Genomic DNA, 14,443 nt, shown 5'->3' on the forward strand with positions numbered 1-14,443 from the left:
GCCCGATCAGTGCCCATCTGCAGCCTCACCATTGCCCATCAATGCAGCCTGATCATTGCCCATCTGCAGCCTCACCATTGCCCATCAATGCAGCCTGATCATTGCTCATCTGCAGCCTCACCATTGCCCATCAATGCAGCCTGATCATTGCCCACCTGCAGCCTCACCATTGTCCATCAATGCAGCCAAATCATTGCCCATCTGCAGCCTCACCATTGTCCATCAATGCAGCCTGATCAGTGCCCATCTGCAGCCTCACCATTGCCCATCAATGCAGCCTGATCATTGCTCATCTGCAGCCTCACCATTGCCCATCAATGCAGCCTGATCATTGCCCACCTGCAGCCTCACCATTGTCCATCAATGCAGCCAAATCATTGCCCATCTGCAGCCTCACCATTGTCCATCAATGCAGCCTGATCATTGCCCACCTGCAGCCTTACCATTGTCCATCAATGCAGCTGAATCATTGCCCATCTGCAGCCTCACAAATGCCCATCAATGCAGCCCGATCATTGCCCATCTGCAGCCTCACCATTGTCCATCAATGCAGCTGAATCATTGCCCATCTGCAGCCTCACCCATTGTCCATCAATGCAGCCGAATCATTGCCCATCTGCAGCCTCACAAATGCCCATCAATGCAGCCTGATCATTGCCCATCTGCAGCCTCACAAATGCCCATCAATGCAGCCTGATCAGTGCATGGAGTTTAGAGCCGCCAGATTACAAAGAGCTGGGATCTCTCGCTTACTCGGCTGCTGCTCCTGTCTCCTGGACCGGCTCCTATGATAGATGTCATCGTGTTCTGCCTATTATAGGAAGAGGTCCAGGAGGCGGGACTTCGTATAACTAGCGGCTGCCGAGTAAGCAGGAGTTCGCCGCTCTGTGTAATCCGGTGGCGCTCACCCCCCCCCCCCCTTCAAGGCAGCCCAATGGAAATAATTGGCGTATGACACGCATATATTATTTGCGCTCTGTTTTCAGGGGGGAAAAGTGTGTGCTATACGCCGATTAAATATGGTACCGTATTTATCGGCGTATACCGCGCACTTTTTTGCCCTGAAAATCAGGGCAAAATCGTGGGTGCGCGATATACGCCGATACCCGATTCCCGCGCTGTGTTTCAACCACTGCGCCGGCATATACCGAGCGCAGTACACTCGGGTATAGTCGGGCAGGCTCGGCTCCTCTCGCGGTCACGTCCTGTGCATCCTGTACGTCCTTTACGCAAGAGGAGCCGAGCCTGCCTGACTATTTCGCAAGTGTACTGCGCTCGGTATATGCCGGTGATCTGCCTTGCTGGTTCCAGCTATCGTGGAAGTTCCAGCGCATGCGCAAGCTGATGTGCTGAGATGGTTCCAGCTATCGGGAAAGTTCCTTCAAGGACTGCGCAGGCGCAAACTTGCTGACGGAAATCCCCGAACCGCGGCCGGCATCCAGGGCGACGTGGATTTCGGGGTAAGTGGCCAGTCGGCCTCACGTCCTCGCTGCGCTCGGACGGCTCGCTCGGCTCGCTCGGCCTCCTGGCTCTTTTTTTAACATCCTCCAATCCACGGGGATGTTAAAGAATGAGCCTGGATGCCGGGCGAGGTTCGGAGATTTCCGTAGGGAAGTTTGCGCCTGCGCAGTTATTGAAGGAACTTCCCCGTTAGGGGAACATTGAGGACAAGTCACCGGCGCAGTGGTTCAAACACAGTGCGGGAAGCGGGGATCGAGCGGGGAGGACACCACGATGGCCGCAGAAGGACGCCGGACAGGACGAGGCCGCCGATGGACAGGACGCGATGGACGACGGGCAAGACACCGACGAGGGGATCCAAACTGTAAGTATTTTTTATTTTTTTTCCCAGGAATTTTCCTTCAAGTTCGGGGGTGCGCGCTATACGCCGGGGCGCGTTATAGCACGATAAATACGGTAATTGGAGATTTTGACGGGTTGGTTATTTTGACAGAACACTCCGCATTCCGCGGACTTCTCTTGCTAACTGCAAAACAGCGCTCCGGGGCGAGTTCGCGTCCATCTGATCTCATTCAGTTAATTAATAAAAAAGCATTTTGTATCATTAGAAACCTGCACTGTTTATCTACTAAGTAACATGACGGAGTGAAGTGAGCCCTCTCAGGCCGTCGCATGGCGGAATTTAATGAGCGCCGCATTAAATCAATTATCGGAAAATGACCCAAAGCTCTCAGCGTTAAAGCCAATTTCAGGCTGACTTGCCCTAGGACATTTTTTTTATTCGATTAATATCAGCTCCCGAGATAAGAATAGAGAGGAGCTCATTTACTTAAGATACAATCATCCACATAACGAGCGCAGGGCAGGCCGCGGATCCGCGGCGCACAATGGGGGGCTCCAATTTTATATATTTTAGTCCTTTTCAAGAATTTGTTATAAGAGGGAGAAGGAGATTGGGAGTGATATGACTTCTCTACAGGTGACATCGAGTGGCGGTGATAACTAGAGATTCGCCGTCGTAACTCTGAATCTACGCCGTCGTAAATTTAAGCGTATTCTTGAAACCAGATACGCTTAAATTAGGCTAAGATACGAGCGGCGTAAGTCTCCTACACCGTCGTATCTTAGGGTGCATATTTACGCTGGCCGCTAGGTGGCGCTTCCGTTGAGTTCGGCGTAGAATATACAAATGACTAGATACGCTGATTCAGAAACGTACGTGCGCCCGGTCGCAATTAGTTACACCGTTTATGTTAGAGATACGCCGGCGTAAAGATAAAGCTGCTCCCTAGGTTGGTGCAGCCCATGCAAGGTATGGACGTCGGAACAGGCCTACCTTTTTTACGTCGTTTGCGTAAGTCGTACGCGAATCGGGCTGGACGTAATTTCCGTTCACGTCGAAACGGCGTACTTTGGAGCAATGCACACTGGGATATGTCCAGGGATGGCGCATGCGCCATACGTTAAAAACGTCAATCACGTCGGGTCACCAGTCATTAACATAAAACACGCCCCCCTGTTCCACATTTGAATTAGGCGCGCTTATGCCGGTCCATTTATGCTACGCCGCCGTAACTTAGGAGGCAAGGGCTTTGTGAATACAGCACTTGCCTCTCTGACTTACGGCGGCGTAGCGTATATGCGATACGCTACGCCGCCTCAACATTAAGCCGGTCTCTCTGAATCCAGCTAAGAATTTTATTATTGCTGGCCACATTAACCACTTGTCCACGGGAGGACGTCATATGACGTCCTCCAATTTGTGCGGTGATATCTGAATGATGGGTGCAGCTACAGGCATCATTCAGATATCGCCATCTTCAGCCGCCGATTCTGTGCACGATGAGAACGATCAAAGCGGCGGTTCCACCGCTTGATCGTTCTTATAGGCAGCGGGAGGGCCCGCCACCATCCGGTGCTTCTCCGGGCTCTCCCGTGCCATCGGGGGGCCCGGAGAGCGAATCGGCCGGCGCTGCCTGGAAAGCATAGAGATGACTGGTGACCAGATGGTCACCAGTCATCTCTATGACCGTCGGAGGCCCGGGCGCCACGTTACGACGTCGCGCCCGGTTCCCCGGAAGTAAACAAAGCCGCAATCGCGGCTGTCGGCATGTAACTCTAAACTGGTAACCTGTAAAAAATGTTAAAGCGTCACCTATGGAGATTTTTAAGTACCGAAGTTTGGCGCCATTACATGAGTGTGCGCAATTTTAAAGCGTGACATGTTAGGTATCTATTTACTCGGCGTAACATAATCTTTCACATTATACAAACAAATTGGCCTAACTTTACCGTTTTGTTATTTTTTAATTCATGAAACCGTTTTTTTTTTTTCACAAAAAAAGGCTTTGAAAAATTATTGCGCAAATACCGTGCGAGAAAAAAAGTTGCAATGACCGCCATTTTATTCCCTAGGATGTCTGCTAAAAAAAAAATTATAATGTTTGGGGGTTCTGATTATTTCTCTAGCAAAAAAATTGTGATTTTTACATGAAGGAGAGAAGTGCCAGAATAGGCCCGGTGGACAAGTGGTTAAAAACATGTAATACACATGAAGCATTTAACGGTGAAATAAAATCTAAACCCAGTATATGCTTTAACAATCTATTATATTTTTTTTAATATTTTATATAATATATTTATATATATACACAGCAGTGGCGGTTCTCCTTTAGGGGAGCAGAGGTGCCGTCCCCCTAATCTACATGCAGGGCGCCGGACGCATGGATTCCAATGGGTGTTTTTTTTTTTTTTAAGCACATGATTGAAGCCAGATTCTCTAATTGGCTTCAAAAAGGGGTGGGCTTGGGGCGCAGAGCACTGTGCCCTGAGCCCACCCAGTTGTGTGACAATAGCAAATTTATATTTGCTATTGTCGTCCTGATTCTCCTCCAAGATCTCAACATTAAAGCGGAGGTTCACCCAAAAGTGAACCTCCGCTTTTTGGAACCCTCCCCCCTCTGGTGTCACATTTGACACCTTTCAGGGGGGAGGGGGTGCAGATACCTGTCTAAAACAGGTATTTGCACCACTATCAGTCTGACACACCGATCTTGGTAAAGAGCCTCCGACGGGGGCTCTTTACCATGTGATCAGCTGTGTCCAATCACGGCCGATCACGATGTAAACAGGAAGAGCCGTTGATTGGCTTTTCCTCACTCGTGTCTGACAGACGCGAGTAGAGGAGAGCCGATCGGTGGCTCTCCTGACACAGGGGTCTGCGCTGATTGTTTATCAGCAGGAGTCCCATTGCGGATGCCCACACTGGACCACCAGGGAAGCCACCAGGATCACCAGGGGAGCCCCAAACATGTGGATGGCCAGGTATGTACCCAATGGCCGTCCACATATGAAAAAATATGACCAATACAGTACATGCCAATCAGTGTCCACAAATGGACACTGACTGGCAACATTATGGATCAGTTCAGACAAGTGATGCCCAGCAATGCCACCCATCAGTGTCATCAGTACCCACCTATCTGTGACATCAGTGCCACCCATCAGTGCCACCCATATGTACCCATCAGTGCCGCCTATGAGTGCCCATCAGTGCAGCATACCAGTGCCACCTCATCGGTGCCCATCAGTGCTGCCTTATCAGTGCCCGTCAGTGCAGCCATATCAGTGCCCGCCATTGAATAAGGGCACTGGCTGGCAACATTATGGATCAGTTCAGGCAAGTGATGCCCAGCAATGTCACCCATCAGTGTCATCAGTGCCACCTGAGACCAAAAAAAAAACAAAAACAACTACATTTTTCGTTTTATTTGTGGGAACAAAATGATAAAATGTAGCATGACCGCGCAATTGTCATCCAAATTGCGACAGCGCTAAAAGTTGAAAATTGGCCTGGGCAGCAGGAAGGGGTATAAGTGCCCCCCGGTATGGAAGTGGTTAAAGGGGATCTGTATTATCTCTCTCATTTCTTATATTTAGACCGGTAATAATGTGGCCTTGAAGTTTCGCCGGAGAGCCCCGAGCTCCGCCCCTTTCCCTCCACACATGGTCTCCGTCCCTGCTGTTGCCTCTTCTGCTTGCCCCGCTTCCACTCTGCGCCGCTCGTAATGAGCCATTAATGGCCTGCCAATTACTGATGCAAATGAGCGATTTTTACTGAGAGCGCGTCGTAACCGTACCTGAAGGCATAAACATGACACGTCGTGTTCAAATATAAATCATTTTTACTTAAATGACTTCCCCCCCCCCCCCCCCCCACGTTAACAGCGATAAGAGATTCCGCAGACTCCTCGCAGAAAGACAAATTCCGATTAAGCGCCGATTCGCCGAAAGAGATTATTCCCCAACAATTCATTAAAGCTCTCGGATAGATTACATATATTATGATGGTTATGACGGATGGCTAACGTTTCGCTATTAGCACAGATGGTATTTACTGTGGCAGTGGGGGAAGGTTAACGACCTCAGGACTTGGGTAAATTAGCGAAATTCCCCGAATGACGCTGACCTGGATATACGTTCTTCTCCGCGCAGTAAATATACAGATAGTGATTACTTTACGATTGGCAGAGCAATTTATGGGAAATTAAATTCTCAGGACTAAATGTTGGCTTGTTTAGCTGCAATTTCTCTCTTTTTTTGTTTTTTTTTTTGTTACAGAAATGTCCTTGTTGTTGTTGTTGTTTTTTTCCTTTTTTATGTACAAGAAATATTGAGAAATGGATGGAGTCACATTGGGTTAGGCAGATAATTCATTTTGAATGGGCTGCCAACACAACCCAACACATTAGACACTGATCCTGCGCTACTATTTACAATGAAGCGCTCCGCAACACGCAGAACATTTGTATCTGCATGTTGTGCTCTATAGATAGTGCTCATAAGTTTACATAGGCGTGTGCCAGGTGTGCCTGGGCACCAGTGGCGGCTGGTGCTCAAAATTTTTTGGGGGGGGCGCAGACAAAAAAAACAACAATTGCAGCCACACTGTGCCCATCAAATGCAGCCACTGTGCCATCAATTGTCACCACTGTGCCATCAAATGCAGTCACTGTGCCCATCTATTGTCACCACTGTGCCCTGTAATTGTCGCCACTATGCCCTTTAACTGTCGCCACGGTGCCCTTTAACTGTCGCCACGGTGCCCTTTAACTGTCGCCACTGTGCCCTTTAATTGTTGCCACTGTGCCCTTTAATTGTCGCCACTGTACCCTGTAACTGTTGCCACTGTGCCCTTTAATTGTCGCCACTGTGCCCTTTAATTATCGCCACTGTGCCCTTTAATTGTCGCCACTGTGCCCTTTAATTGTCGCCACTGTGCCCTTTAATTGTCGCCACTGCGCCCTTTAATTGTCGCCACTGCGCCCTTTAATTGTCGCCACTGTGCCCTGTAATTGTCGCCACTGCGCCCTGTATTTGTCGCCACTGTGCCCTGTAAAATTTTGCCCCGCCCGTCACCTTTCTGGGGTCGGCCATCCTCCTTCCGCGGTCCCACGGATGTCGCCACTGTGCCCTTTAATTGTCGCTACTGTGCCTATTGTCGCCACTGTGCCCTGTAATTGTCGCCACTGTGCCCTGTAATTGTCACCACTGTGCTCTTTAATTGTTGCCACTGTGCCCTTTAATTGTCGCCAGTGTGCCCTGTAATTGTCGCCACTTCGCCCTGTATTTGTCGCCACTGTGCCCTGTAAAATGCTGCCCGCCCATCACCTTTCTGGGGTCGGCCATCCTCCTTCCACGGTCCCACGATTGTCGCCACTGTGCCCTGTAATTGTCGCCACTGTGCACTGTAATTGTCGCCACTGTGCCCTGTAATTGTCACCACTGTGCCCTGTAATTGTTGCCACTGTGCCCATCAAATGCAGCCACTGTGCCATCAATTGTCACCACTGTGCCATCAAATGCAGTCACTGTGCCCATCTATTGTCACCACTGTGCCCTGTAATTGTCGCCACTATGCCCTTTAACTGTCGCCACGGTGCCCTTTAACTGTCGCCACGGTGCCCTTTAACTGTCGCCACTGTGCCCTTTAATTGTTGCCACTGTGCCCTTTAATTGTCGCCACTGTACCCTGTAACTGTCGCCACTGTGCCCTTTAATTGTCGCCACTGTGCCCTTTAATTATCGCCACTGTGCCCTTTAATTGTCGCCACTGTGCCCTTTAATTTTCGCCACTGTGCCCTTTAATTGTCGCCACTGCGCCCTTTAATTGTCGCCACTGCGCCCTTTAATTGTCGCCACTGTGCCCTGTAATTGTCGCCACTGCGCCCTGTATTTGTCGCCACTGTGCCCTGTAAAATTTTGCCCCGCCCGTCACCTTTCTGGGGTCGGCCATCCTCCTTCCGCGGTCCCACGGATGTCGCCACTGTGCCCTTTAATTGTCGCTACTGTGCCTATTGTCGCCACTGTGCCCTGTAATTGTCGCCACTGTGCCCTGTAATTGTCACCACTGTGCCCTGTAATTGTCGCCACTGTGCCCTGTAATTGTCGCCACTGTGCCCTGTAATTGTCACCACTGTGCCCTGTAATTGTTGCCACTGTGCCCTGTAAAATGCTGCCCGCCCATCACCTTTCTGGGGTCGACCATCCTCCTTCCACGGTCCCACGATTGTCGCCACTGTGCCCTGTAATTGTCGCCACTGTGCCCTGTAATTGTCGCCACTGTGCCCTGTAATTGTCACCACTGTGCCCTGTAATTGTCACCACTGTGCCCTGTAATTGTTGCCACTGTGCCCTTTAATTGTCGCCACTGTGCCCTTTAATTGTCGCCACTGTGCCCTGTAATTGTCGCCACTGTGCCCTGTAATTGTCGCCACTGCGCCCTGTATTTGTCGCCACTGTGCCCTGTAAAATGGGGTCGGCCATCCTCCTTCCACGGTCCCACGATTGTCGCCACTGTGCCCTTTAATTGCCGCCACTGTGCCCTTTAATTGCCGCCACTGTGCCCTTTAATTGCCGCCACTGTGCCCTGTAATTGTCGCCACTGTGCCCTGTAATTGTCGCCACTGTGCCCTTTAACTGTCGCCACTGTGCCCTTCAATTGTCGCCACTGTGCCCTTTAATTGTCGCCACTGTGCCCTGTAATTGTCGCCACTGTGCCCTGTAATTGTCGCCACTGTGCCCTGTAAAATGTTATGTCGGATCTAATGGTTATCTATGCGTAACTGATTCTAAGAATCAGTCGCATAGATACGACGGCCCAGATTAGGACTTACGACGGTGTACATTGCGTTGCGCCGTCGTAAGCCCTTTGAGAATCTGGGCCTTTGTTGACTAGTCTTTGATCAATTGGATGTTTTCCTTTTGTAAAATCAATTTTATTGAAAGTACTAATGAATAGATGTACTACTGGTGGGCATTCAAAGCTGGCACTCGTAGGCATTGATATGTGGCACTCTTTTGCACTGGTGGTCACTGTGGGCACTGGCAGGGCGTACTGGCAGGGGTCACTGGCAGGTGGTACTGGTGGGCACGGATGAGACAGATGTCCCTCTTCCTCTGGGGACCGATGACCCTTGCACAAAAGCCGATGAAACGATTACCGAGCTTTGTTTACATCACATGATCAGCTGTCATTGGCTGACAGCTAATCACGTGGTAAGGGGCCGGGACTGGCCCCTTACTCCGATTTGTGACCATCCGAGTTTCAGTGACTCCATAATCACAGCGCACGTCGCGCGCGCCCTGCAGGGGGCACTTGCAAAGGGGGAGGACGTCTATTGACGGCCTCCCGGAAATTCAGGTCCGAATGACGGCTACAGCGTGGACGCCTAGTGGTTAAAGAATGAACTGCAATGTACCTATAAAGTGTATTGCCATATGCCCTATGGAGTTAAAGCCCCTTTTAGTATTAGTTTACCTACAACTAATTTTATTTTAGGTGTTAATAATTGCATGAACTGATCGATGTTTTTTTTTTTTTCTTTTATTATTCATTTGTTTATTTTTGTTATAAGAAAATAAAAAGGAAAAAAAATGTTTTTTTTCCAGATCGACAAGATAATCACCAAAAACATTTCATTCTCTGTTTCCATCGAGATCCAAATAATATAATTCTGCTGTTTAATTTTAACTGTAGGCATCAAGCAGACAACATTAGACAAGATATAATATATTAATATATAAAATATATATATAAAAAAAAAAAAAATTGAGAAGAGAGAAAAAAAACATAAAAAAAAAGAGATGAAGAAAAAGGGGGCGCATTGATTCCCGTAAACGCAGACATCATCTACAAATACTAGTAATATTCCCTTTGGTGTACAGACCTATGATAAGGAAAATACCTCGTCCATGGGTCATTAAGTTATTACCTTAGGGGACCAAAAGCCTTTTGATAACCAATCGCCATCTTCCATTCTCTTCAAACATCCCACAATTACAGTTCACAGGTTGCCGATTACGTTGTACGAATTTCCCCCCTGAGTATTGGATGATCTATCTGGTTAAACCCTAGCCTAACGAACAAGGCTAGCAATGACGTCCAATGTAAAGACTCATTATACTTTGCAGAATTTAATAAATGAGGGATTAAACAATGCCGATGATCTTTCTATGAGATATTGGAGCCATGAGATAAATACCGTATATACTCGAGTATAAGCCGTCCTAAATATAAGCCAAGGCACCTAATTTTACCACAACAAAATGGCAAAATGTAGTGACTAAAGTATAAGCCTAGGGTGGGAAATGCTGTAAGTGCAAACAATGGCCATTTGCAGCCTCACTGTGCCCATTTGCAGCCTCACTGTGCCCATCTACAGTCTCACTGTGCCCATCTGCAGCCTCCCTGTGCCCATTTGCAGCCTCCCTGTGCCCATTTGCAGCCTCCCTGTGCCCATTTGCAGACTCACTGTGCCCATCTGCAGCCTCACTACCCATCTGCAGCCTCACTGTGCTTATCTGCAGCTTCACTGTGCCCATTTGCAGCCTCACTGTGCCCATGTACCTTTGATCCGCTGTGTCAGTCTTGATGAGGAGGGAAGGGATTTTCACCTGATTACGCTGTACATTGCCCCCTCTCAGATGATTCTCAGCAGGGCTGTATCTATAGGAAGCCTGTAGCCTCACTGTGCCCCTCTGTAGCCTCACTGTGCCCCTCTGTAGCCTCACTGTGCCCCTCTGTAGCTTCACTGTTCCCATATGTAGCCTCACTGTGCCCATCTGTAGCCTCACTGTGCCCGTCTGCAGCTTCACTGTGCCCATCTGCAGCTTCGCTGTGCCTGTCTGCAGCTTCTCTGTGCCCATTTTCAGATTCACTGTGCCCATATGCAGCCTCACTGTGCCCATTTGCAGCCTCACTGTGCCCATGTACCTTTGATCCGCTGTGTCAGTCATGATGAGGAGGGAAGGGATTTGCACCTGATTACGCTGTACATTGCCCCCTCTCAGATGATTCTCAGCAGAGCTGTATGTATAGGAAGTCTGCAGCCTCACTGTGCCCCTCTGCAGCCTCACCGTGCCCCTCTGCAGCCTCACTGTGCCCATCTGCAGCCTCACTGTGCCCATCTGTAGCCTCACTGTGCCCATCTGTAGCTTCACTGTGCCCATGTGCTGCCTCACTGTGCCCATCTGTAGCCTCACTGTGCCAATCTGTAGCTTCACTGTGCCCATGTGCTGCCTCACTGTGCCCATTTGCAGTGTCACTGTGCCCATGTACCTTTGATCCGCTGTGTCAGTCTTGATGAGGAGGGAAGGCATTTCTAACCTGATTACACTGTACATTGCCCCCTCTCAGATGATTCTCAGCAGGGCTGTATGTATAGGAAGTCCGCGCCGTCCGCTGTAACAAAGCCTCGCCTCCTCTTCATCACGGACGAGGAGGAGGTGGGGCTTTGTTACAGCGGTCCGCCGAAAAAACTGACAGGTGGACCTGAATGGTCTGACCAGGGGCGGACTGACCATTCGGGCACTCAGGCTCTGCCTGAGGGCCCCATGCCACTAGGGGGCCCAATCAGGGTTGCCAGCCTCAGGAAAACCAGGGACAGTATGTTAAAATCTGTGGTTTTTTTAACCACTTCCCATCCGGCCATCGGATCACATTTTTTTTTTAGGGGTCCGGAGATCTCCAGGGCCCCGGATGACAACCCCCCTTTTTTTTTTAATTTCTTTTTTTTTTATATTATTTTATTTATTTATTTGCTTTTTAGTTCTTTTTTTTATATATATATATATATTTTTTTTTTATTAAAGGGCTCAGAGGTCCCCAGGGCCCCATGTGGCAAACCCCCTTTTTTTTATTTTTTTTATAAATGTTTATTTTTTTATATATTTGTTTTTATTTATTTTTTATTAAAGGGCCCAGAGGTCCCGGATGGAAACCCCCCTTTTTTTGTAATTTCTTTTTATAAAAATTATAATAATTTGTGTGTGTATATATTTATATATGGCCCAGAGGTCCAGATGGCAACCCGCCTTTTTAAAAAAAAATTATATCTATTTTTTATATCTCTTTTTTCTTTTTATTAAATGGTCCCAAGGCCCCGGATGGCTATATTTTTATATATATTTTTCTTTATTTCTTCTTTTTTTGTAAAGGGCCCCCCCCGCTCAATTCGCCGCAAACCCCCCCCCCCCCCCCCCCCCCCCCCCCCCCGCTTTTCAATTTCAGGCGGTTCTTTGCTCCAGGGGCCCATGACTGAAGCTGTGTAAGGGGCCCCATAATTCCTGATGGCGGCCTTGGTAGGGCTACATAGATATACAGTATTTTAATGAATGCGGTAATATGGTCGATGAATTACGTTTCTTCATATTTAAATTTTCAACTTATTTTTTTTTCTTTTGCCTTTCAGAGAGAAGCCGGACTGGAGTTTAACTCCATGTGGGATCATCGAGGTTACTGCTGTAATCACTGCCGCCGCGGACAGCGGTATTGCCAGAAAGTCTGCGAGCCCATGCTGGGGTATTATCCCTACCCATACTGCTACGGGGGCGGGCGTGTGATCTGCAGGATCATTATGCCCTGTAACTGGTGGGTGGCCAGGATGTTGGGCAGAGTTTGATGTCATTCTTTTATATTTTTATTCTAAAAAAAAAAGAAGAATTGCCATCCTGTGCTTCTAAAAATTTCTGTAAGTGCTTTGCTAATTGTAAAAGCAGCAATTCAAGCTAATATAAGGTAAAATAGGCAAATTTGGCTAGAAATCTTCCATGCAAAAAAAAAAAAAAAACCCAACCAATACTAGTTCTTCAATGATACCTATACTATTTTACCAAAAGTATTGGGACGCCTGCCTTTACACGCACATGAATCTGCTTCCCAAACAAACTAATTACTGCACTAACAGGTGCGCTTGTTGGGAGCCTCAGCTACATACAGAGAAAATTCCCCTCCCACTGCCGAAACAAAATAGAGTCAGGCTGAGGCTAAGGGCTGCTCATCCATTCACATGAAGCTTTGTATTTATTGAAATAATACAAAGCTTCCTCTGATTGGTGGAGGTTGTGACTTTCCCACCTGCCTCATAACCTGCCTGGACCTGACTACCCTCTGACCTGCCTCATTCCCTTCTCAGATCTGACTACCCTTTTGCCTGCCTCATCCCTTGCCTGGACCTCACCATCCTCTTGATTGCCTCACCCTGTGCCTGAACCAGACTATCCTCTCACCTGCCTCATCCCCTGCTTGGACCTGACTACCCTCTCGCTTGGCTCGTCCCCTGCCTGGACCTCACCTGCCTCATCCCCTGCCTGGACCTCACTTCCCTCTCACCTGCCGAATTCCCTGCTGGGACCTTACTACCCTCTCGCTTGCCTCATTCCCTTCCTTGAACCTGACTACCCTCTCACCAGCCACATCCCTGCCTGGAACTAACTTCCCTCTCACCTGCCTCATTTCCAGCCTAGACCTGACTACCCTCATGTCTGCCCCATTCCCTGCTTGGACCTGAATACCCTAATGTCTGCCCCATTCCCTGCTTGGACCTGACTACCCTCTCCCCTGCCTCATTCCGTGCCTGGACCTGACTACCCCTCTTGCCCTGCCTGGACCTGACTACCCTATCACCTGCTTCCTCTCACCTGGATCTGATTACTTTCTTGTCTGCTTCTTGCCCTGCCTGGACCTGACTACCCTCTCTCCTGCCTCATACCCTACCTGGACCTGACTACCCCTCTTGCCCTGCCTGGACCTGACTACCCTATCACCTGCTTCCTCTCACCTGGATCTGATTACTTTCTTGTCTGCTTCTTGCCCTGCCTGGACCTGACTACCCTCTCACCTGCTTCCTCTCACCTGGATCTGATTACTTTCTTGTCTGCTTCTTGCCCTGCCTGGACCTGACTACCCTCTCTCCTGCCTCATACCCTACCTGGACCTGACTACCCCTCTTGCCCTGCCTGGACCTGACTACCCTATCACCTGCTTCCTCTCACCTGGATCTGATTACTTTCTTGTCTGCTTCTTGCCCTGCCTGGACCTGACTACCCTCTCTCCTGCCTCATACCCTACCTGGACCTGACTACCCCTCTTGCCCTGCCTGGACCTGACTACCCTATCACCTGCTTCCTCTCACCTGGATCTGATTACTTTCTTGTCTGCTTCTTGCCCTGCCTGGACCTGACTACCCTCTCACCTGCTTCCTCTCACCTGGATCTGATTACACTCTTGTCTGCCTCATCCCCTTCCTGGATCTGACCATGTTTTCCTGCCTGGACCTAACTACCATCTCGCCCTCAGCCCTGTCTCCACACCATGGGCCTGTTCGTTCCAGCCACCATATTGGTTGGATGATCCTGAGGGTCAGTTGGTGGCAAACCTGGGACCACTGGGGTTCCTGACACAACTCCACCATAGGAGCTTTGGTGAAGACCGATTGCTACTTAGATTATGCGCCTCAAGAGAGCCCTCAATATATTTCACCCATATTGAACCAATATCAAAAATAAAGGTACTTGGACTTCCAGACCTTCGTAAATCACATTTCTCAAATCGGGGTCTCCTGTTTTTCTCAAGAGCGGCCTCACCAGAGCCACTGTGCCCTGCCCCCATCCAAACGATCGACTGATAATCTGAAATCTCAGC

At 49.0% G+C, this 14,443-nt stretch overlaps 1 protein-coding gene across 1 annotated transcript in view; it reads left to right on the top strand.

The window, feature by feature from the left end:
- TNMD (tenomodulin) overlaps nucleotides 1-12,559 on the top strand; it is an 81,831-nt gene extending 69,272 nt beyond the window's left edge. The window contains exon 7 of the mRNA XM_040325038.1: nucleotides 12,213-12,559. Coding sequence (XP_040180972.1) covers nucleotides 12,213-12,422 — 210 coding nt within the window. The 3' untranslated portion in view covers nucleotides 12,423-12,559. The remainder of the gene's footprint in view (nucleotides 1-12,212) is intronic.
- The last annotated feature ends 1,884 nt before the right edge of the window (nucleotides 12,560-14,443 follow it).

The sequence above is a fragment of the Rana temporaria genome, chromosome 9 (genome assembly GCF_905171775.1).
Source record: "Rana temporaria chromosome 9, aRanTem1.1, whole genome shotgun sequence".
Lineage (NCBI taxonomy): Eukaryota > Metazoa > Chordata > Amphibia > Anura > Ranidae > Rana > Rana temporaria.